Source organism: Branchiostoma belcheri, unplaced genomic scaffold, assembly GCF_001625305.1.
Source record: "Branchiostoma belcheri isolate BF01 breed outbred unplaced genomic scaffold, Haploidv18h27 scaffold285, whole genome shotgun sequence".
Taxonomy (NCBI): Eukaryota; Metazoa; Chordata; class Leptocardii; order Amphioxiformes; family Branchiostomatidae; genus Branchiostoma; species Branchiostoma belcheri.
Window position 1 is genome coordinate 119372 of NW_017803893.1, and position 8032 is coordinate 127403.

The window sequence follows — 8032 nt, forward strand, 5'->3', positions numbered from 1 at the left end:
GGCGTCGATGTTGTTGTCCTGTCGTTGTACGGTGTAAGATGTTGTTGTCCCGTCATTGTACGGTGTGAGATGTCGTTGTCCCGTCGTTGTACGGTGTGAGATGTTGTTGTCCCGTCGTTGTACGGTGTCGATGTTGTTAACCGTATGTCCGTGTGCAGAGCGGTAAGATGTTATGACCGGCTCTGCACGGCGCTGTGCGCTGTTTAGACCTTCTCGATCAGTTTGCCGTTGCGGAAAGACCACACTTCCACGTGATGGGTCTTGTACTCCTGGGAGATCTTACCCTGGGAGGGGGGGAGGGGTAAAACTGGCGTCAGGACTTGGCTACGGAGGAAAGACGTGTGGAAGGAAAGACGCAGAAGAACGGAACGAAAGAAACATTGTCAGAGTGAATGGTAGAAGAAGGGTTAGGATCAGGCACGGTTCTGAATACTCTTCGCGTATCCAAGAGTGTAGATTTGCCACAGTTACAGTTCTGGATACGCGTGGACTATCCAGAACCGTGCCTGAGCATGGCTCCTGTCCTGCCGTACCTTCAGGCACCAGTTTGCTGGTTGCGAGACGTTGAAGGCCTCCGCTGCCTCCAGCAGCTTTAGTGCAGAGCCGGTGGGTTCGCCGTGCACATTCAGGGCGTCTTCCGCGCCGTCCAAGGCGGCCTGGGGGGACACGAGAACAAGTCGCTAAACATCTATCTACTCAGATTCTCTACTTAACACCAACAAAGTCTTCCTTGCCATTTTTGGCCTAAAGCGTTGTTATTTTGTATTTACTCTGGGAAGTTCTCCGTCGACACAGCTGTTTTAACACCACGCGTGTTCTAGAACGTCGGCGCTTCGACTGTGAAGACATCCTGGCGGGCCGTATTCATGTTCAACACTTTCGCTTTTTCCTCCTTAAAAAAACTAAACATCTTCTATTTCCCAATGCAGTTCCTAAGTTACACAGGTAGTACAACAAGTAAACAAATAAACAAACCTACAACCGTGTAGCGTATTTGTGACCCCAGGCAGATTTACTAGGACTGTAGGTTTGGGAAGTTATCAGGACTTCTATCTACTAGTATATCATATTGTTATATTTTGTCTGACTCTCATGACGTCCCTGGAAATTTTTCAGCAGACTGACTTGAATTTTAATTTCATCAATAAACAAACAAACAAACAAATAAACAAGCAAACCTGGTACAGCATTGCGTTGACACTAAAGCCGGGCTGTGAGCAGGTGGGGCGGCGGCGGCTCGGCTGGTCTTGTGCCGGAATCTGTCTCCCCAGCCTCCCCAGACCCTTCCGTACGGAGAGGAACAACAACCGTTCCCGTAAATATCAACAGGATCGGGAATAAAAACGTCTTTTCTATCATCAAACCGTCCGCAGATTAAAACATCAGGTTCAGGTAGTTTCTGTAGACACCGTACGGACGTACCGACACCACCAGGTTTATAGTATCGTAAATGTCTGAAGACCTCCAGAGATAACAAACAAACAAATAAACAAACAAACACTGGGGGAAAACTTCAATCAAAATCCCACAAGTTTTACCCCCAAAAAAACCACAGTAGGATAGCAAACCACGTTCATTGATAAAAGTAGACAACATCTCAAACTAACAGGTTGTCTGTTTGTTGGCACGGAAGATAGCAGGACGGTAGAAGTACACTAAAGTTTCCGAATGTCAGGGTTAATCTGAACCAACGTTCAGCACGGAGGGAAAACCGAAGATTTTGGCGGCAAGTTTTACCGTGATGAAGTCCCAGCCGGGACCTTCTGCGGGGATGTGGAGCCCCCTAGCGGGCAGCACCTGTGATGACAGGGACAGACATCTGGTGAATAGCTTTGCTAGCGACGCCATCGTATATGCGAAGAGCGGCTGATTTTTGTGGCCGTTCGATGTGACATCGAGGCGGTTGTGTTGACGGGTCGGTGCGTCGCTATGGAACATCTCCCGGCGGCCTCATTGTTCCAGAACCGCGTCATAAACACAGGCGGCGGCGGGAAGAACAAAATCAGATCTTCCATCTCATACACACAAACATACATACAGAACACACAGGGTTGGCAATGGAAGGGATGGTTTGAGATTTTGAAACTGACCAGGTAGAAACGAGTCTGAAATGGCGGATACTGTTCAGGCATTAAATTATTTAAATTACTGTTCAGGCATCAGGCACTTAACTTTCATCCGGAAAAATGCACAGTCCTTCGAATTGGAAAGGGGCACCCAGTTTTTGAATACACAATGGCAGGCACATCTGGGAGTATCCCCCTAGCAGTCACGACTATGGAGAAGGATCTGGGTATACTAACGGATAAAGACCTTACTTTTAAGGACCATATACACACAATTGCAAACGAGGCAAACCAGTTAACAGGACTACTGTGGAGAACATTCCAGTTTATCGATCAAGAAGTATTTCTCCTGCTTTTTAAAGCCCTGATTAGGCCACATTTAGAATATGGAGCCTCTGTTTGGTCCCCGTACAGACAAAACTTGATGCTTGAACTAGAGAAAGTCCAAAAAAGGGCCACAAAAAGAGTCCCGGGGTTGAGCAACCTTTCTTACGAGGACAGACTCAGAACCCTGAAACTCCCAACATTGGTCTACAGGAGAATTAGGGGAGACCTAATCAACACGTATAAATACATGCATGGTCTGTTTGATACACAGAATCTGTTCCAACAAAAAGCAGAATCAAGGACAAGAGGTCATAGCTTGAGAATAGCAAGGAAGACCTTCAAGGGGAATACAAGAGCATTATTCTTTACAAACCGAATGGCCAACTGGTGGAACAGTCTTCCTGAAGAAGTGGTCTCTGCACCCTCGGTAAATGCCTTTAAGAACAGACTTGACAAACACATGGAGAGACATCCAATTATGTATAATCATACGGCCCTGGATTGCCCGCATAGGCCGGGAATAACAGTCCGGTAGAGCAACGAGCAGCCTAAACTGGATGGATACCTACCTGGCTGAAAGAATCTACTATCTACTATCGGCTAAGCTAACGTTACTGTGTGGTTAGTTTAGGTTTGAGAAAAAAGGATGGCGCTTCTGGACTAGTGTAGAGATCGTTCCTTGCTGAAAAATGTGCTGATTTGCTCATAAACCCAGAATGTACGGCGTGTCTGTGGACTGGAAGGGTTGAACACCATATCTAACGTACCCCGGGCAGGCGTGAGGAAACAGACAGAAAAAGACCGGCTCTGTCCTTGGTGCTGAACTCACTGTCCGGGCGGACAAGTTCTGGTTATTGCAGACAAGTTCTGTTTATTCTTACTTAATTGTTTTATTCATACTTTTTTCTCATCCCTCTCACTTTGGGGATGAAGTATAGACACTTATACATAATATGAAGTGTATGATATTATATGTATGTGTACAGGTGAATTTACTTTTTTACATATAGGAGTTAGGACATGATAGCAGCATAAGGAAAATATCTGTCATAAAAGTGCCTACTGGTTAGTGAGTAAAAGAAACTGATTCAGAAAATCCCAAAGGCTGTTCCACACTTTAATAGTTGTTTCATGTGAATGTTTTCAAAGTTTCCATCATCAAGCAACCAAAGTCAGACTTTGTGATTCACACAAGAATCCTGGCAGAGTTTTTCATCTCTCCTCTTTAGCATTCAGTCTATTTCATAAAAAAACTCATCAAACACAAGCAGCATGTTGGGGATCCATTATCTTCATATGTTTGTATGAATCAACATATTCAGCAAATATAAATTACAAATATACAACATACAGTCATTTCTGTAGTAGCATCCACTTCTGGCCAATATGGCCACTATTTGTTGGTCACTTATATTATTTTCCTATTGACACAAGCATTGAGCAACATGTTTGTAGTCCAATGTGACCATTCTCTGCAACTCCTTTTCATATCAAGAATCTGAACAGGATAAGGTTAGGATTAGGCACAGTTCTGGATAGTCTCCCCGTATCCAACAGCATAGATTTTCTGCAGGCACAGTTCTGGATACAGTACAGTTCTTTATCATGGTTTTGGATTAAGCACAGTTCTGGATTCAATGGGTCTTGAAGCTGAGGTCTTCGGCAGGTCTCTGACAGGTCTCTGTCAGGTCTCTGGCAAATCTCCGACAGGTCTCTGGCAGGTCTTTGTAAGGTCTTTGTCAGGTCTCCGGCAGGTCTTCGATGGGTCTCTGTCAGATCTCTGTCAGGTCTTCGGTACGTCTTTGGTGGGTCTCCCGCAGGTCTCAGAGCCGAGGTCTCCTCATCCTGGCTTCCCTCCAGTCGGGAGTCTGGTGAACCTTGTCCAGCCACTCCACAAGCACTCGACTTAACTCTTCTGGGCTGGGAACACAAGACACAAAACATCAGAGATGGCAGACTTCACCCCCTTACCCAGACTGCACTCTGCTCAACTCTTCTGGGCTGGAAAGAAAGCATCAGAGATGGCAGACTTCACCCCCTTCCATCTAGTTCTATGCATGAATGAGCTAAGGTCAGGCACGGTTCGGGATAGTCTCTGCGTATTCAAGAACATAGACTTGCCCCAGGCACAGTTCTGAGCATGGTTCTGGATAAAGCATGTTTTTGGATATAAGGCCACACCAAGTAAATTTTATGGATGACGTCCTTTGGAGACTCCAAATCTAATGCGAGAGGGCGAAAAAAACAAGAAGGGCCCAAAAAAACAAGATGCCTAGATTAGAAATATACTAAGAGACGACAAATGTTAGGACGCAAATTGAATGAGGTGACACAGTGTAACAAGCAGAAGTCTTTTATTCATCATCAAAACAGTAATAAATCAGTTGGAACAGCAGTTGTCGTCCTGTCACATTTTTGCAGGCCTGCAGAAACAAAGCATAAAAGGCAAAATTAGTTGCTGATTAACCCTTTGCATGCATTACTGCATTTCTACCTCTGCAAATAGTCTATAGGAGCTTTTGAGAAAGAATATCAATAAAGGTGGAACCAAACAAAATATGTTTAGAGCTATTCTACATAAGTTGCATAATGTATTTAAGTAAGTAACAAATGTATGCCTACCTGACAAACAGGGTTTATTGTCTGGTATGCAGCAGTCTTCTCTGTCGATATGGGCAGCGTTTCCTCCTCGCCGCAGTTCCAGCACACCAAAGGCAGCATCGTCTTCATCACCCCTGACTTCAGTCTGGCTGAATAGTAGTACTGTGCTACTGGTGAAGTGCATGTCACTGCCCTACATGAAACAGGTGGAAAAATATGGAACAATAGTCAATTGTGCTAAAATCCAACTCTTCAGAAAAAAATAATATTTTTTCAACATAAAGCTTTAGGTTCTATGTTGTAGTTAAATGTACGTCTTTACTGTCCCCAAAGTGCCTTAAATTTAAAGGGTATATTCTGCAACAATCCATATCAAATGTACCTCATTACTCACCTGTGTTGTTATTGCTACATTGTTGTGTGCTCTCAGTCCCAGCATAGGCTGGAAACATCCACTCCTGCTGACCTTGTTCTCTTGATGCTTTCATCATACCTGTATACATATGTACATGTACATGTGAAAAGAAAAGTTCTGTTTCTAGTTCACAATGTGTCTTAATGCAATCAAAGAAATGGAAGAGCTGACAACGTTACTAAATTGGATATCAAAGTTAAAATGATGGGGAAAAAGAATTCTTGTTAGTTAAGAAAGACTAACCCCCCCCCCAAAAAAATAGTACTTCAAAAAGAGCTTGAATGCGTAGTTTGTTTACAGCTATAGATGCCAAAATACCTTACAAATGATATCCGACTGAAAATTAGCAATTTACGTGCCAAATGTGGACCAAAAATTTAAGAATAAAAAAACCCCACATATTTTGCCAACATCAAGTATAAATAACCAGAAACGAATAAACGATCATTATCCATACAAAATACATGCAAGGAGCCTTGATACAAGTATGCATTTATTTTATACTCCCCTTCTAGGAATATTTCACCCGTGTTTTTTCCGTACAAGGTACTCGATTCAAAACAGACTTTTCATACCTCAAAAGCAGTCTTAGGCCTAGGAACAGCTTCAGTCGTAGCAGCTGTCTTGTCGATCACCATACGGATAAAACACCCGAACTGCCGGAGTAAACATCAATGCCTCTCCCGACCTTCTCGTCATTGTAGAAGAATATTTGCACTGTAGCTGATCTTGACAAAACTTGCTTGAAATTGTATGGTCGAAAATCACTCGCCGCTACAAGTCTCTCGAACAGTTGCGCGAAAGATAGCTCTCCCTGGCCGACATCGAGCGCGTACCTGTCAACAATAATGTTTCCGCACGCTTGTGCGACCTGAACGGTCACATATTAGCGACCAAGGGTGGTGAGCCCACCATCTTGCTTCTTTGAAATGTGGCGCGCGGACTCTTGTGCGCACATCATTTTGCGGCACATGTGCTCTTTACCCGGCCCGGGCCCATTTCGCGTTACGGGTTTCACGTCAATCTGACGATTTGCAGCACTGTCGTGACTCTTTGGCCCTAGTAATACAGGAAGCCTGAGGCTATTGACAGGATCGTCCTGTCAACAGCAGGAAATACTGCACTGCTGACAGGATCGTCCTGTCAATAGCAGAAAATACTGCACTGCTGACAGGACGATCCTGTCAATAGCAGAAAATATTGCACTGCTGACAGGACGATCCTGTCAATAACAGGAAATACTGCATTGCTGACAGGATCGTCCTGTCAGCAGTGCCATTTTTGACACTGTTGACAGGATCGTCCTGTCAGCAGTGCCATTTTTGGCACTATTGACAGGTATTTTTTAAATCTTCCATTTTGGGCTCTATTGACATGATTTCTTCTTTGTTTTCATTTGTTTAACCAGTCAGAAGGCATATGCTACTGTACTGCAGATTAGGCGTTTCACGATGGCGGCTATCATCACGCTAACAGTTATCAATACAGAGTACTCCAGCAGATATATGTCAAAACTAGACATGTTCAAAATATAAATACAAGCGAATTTCATGCATAAGCTGTCTGAAATACGAAGGCGGTTACATAAGATGAAGACAATAAAAAGACAAAAAGAAGTTGATCTCTATCCATTATTTATTCTTTCAACAACTTCGAAATCAAATGGAACAAATCCAGGAAAGTACCGCTGGTGTGGCCGGTTCAGCTAGCCGGCCCGCTAACAAGAACAGCCCCTGGCGCGCGTATCCAGCTGGCCACCGAATTTACCGGCCCCACAGTACCGGCAAAGGCACGCTGCAGGGCCTGGCACGCTGGTTAGTGGTTACGTGGGGGGCGGGTTGTTGTGTTGCTGTTAGCACGCCTGGCGGTTAACCCTGGGTGCCCCAGAGTCCGGCGTTTATTTGGCGATAGATTTCGGGAGAAACCGTATTTGTCCGCTACCATTATCCACCCAAACCCCTTCGTCCACGCGAAGCCCTCTATATAAACGCCTAATGCGGGAGGAGATATTTAGAATTTAGACCCAGTGTGCCAAGTAGGTCTGCCGGGAGTATGGCTTCCCGTTTTTAATTGGGGTATAACAAAATCAAAAAAGAGTGAAAACTAGACAAGAGAGACAGGAGGTTTTTTAACTATTTTCTTTTTTTTTTCCAACTTTTCGACGTGACAGAGACATAGACAAAGGAAGGGGAATAGAAAAAGGATGTGCCAAGCTACCCACGACAGGTTACTGTCCAAGTGCTCCCACCAACCCACTCCTGCCAACTTGACACATCAAAATAAAATAGTATACTATTCACACTGCGTAATCACTGGATCATCCTTAATGAGTTATGGAGCAGTGCCGGAGTCGCGCAATGAAAACAAGTCCCTTCATATCCACTTATTATTATCAGGGTGGGGTGTGGGGGGGAATCAAAAATGCCTGCTGTATTCAAGCTGGCTTCGACCTTCCTCCCGCTCACTGCTTCAGGGACCTGTCTCCACCGCACTCCCCGGAGGGCGGATGTTTCCAGTAAATGCACAGAGTGAATGGGCTATCAGCCCCTTATATGGGGTGTGATGACGTCATTGGCGGATTGATCCAATAATTAAGCAGTGAGAAAAGTATACTATTCACACT

The 8032-nt window shown here is 44.5% G+C and overlaps 1 protein-coding gene and 1 long non-coding RNA gene across 2 annotated transcripts in view; both read right to left on the reverse strand.

Moving 5' to 3' along the window:
- Positions 1-4774: 4774 nt before the first annotated feature.
- LOC109472840 lies at positions 4775-6285 on the reverse strand. The gene is made up of 4 exons (XR_002140389.1): positions 5985-6285; positions 5389-5487; positions 5016-5187; positions 4775-4816 (listed from the first exon to the last, which is right to left on the reverse strand). It is a non-coding gene; the product is annotated as an uncharacterized LOC109472840 (long non-coding RNA).
- Positions 6286-7388: 1103 nt separating this feature from the next.
- The window catches only part of LOC109472833 (bifunctional epoxide hydrolase 2-like), a 9895-nt gene continuing 9251 nt past the window's right edge, over positions 7389-8032 (reverse strand). The window contains exon 16 of the mRNA XM_019772691.1: positions 7389-7400. Coding sequence (XP_019628250.1) covers positions 7389-7400 — 12 coding nt within the window. The remainder of the gene's footprint in view (positions 7401-8032) is intronic.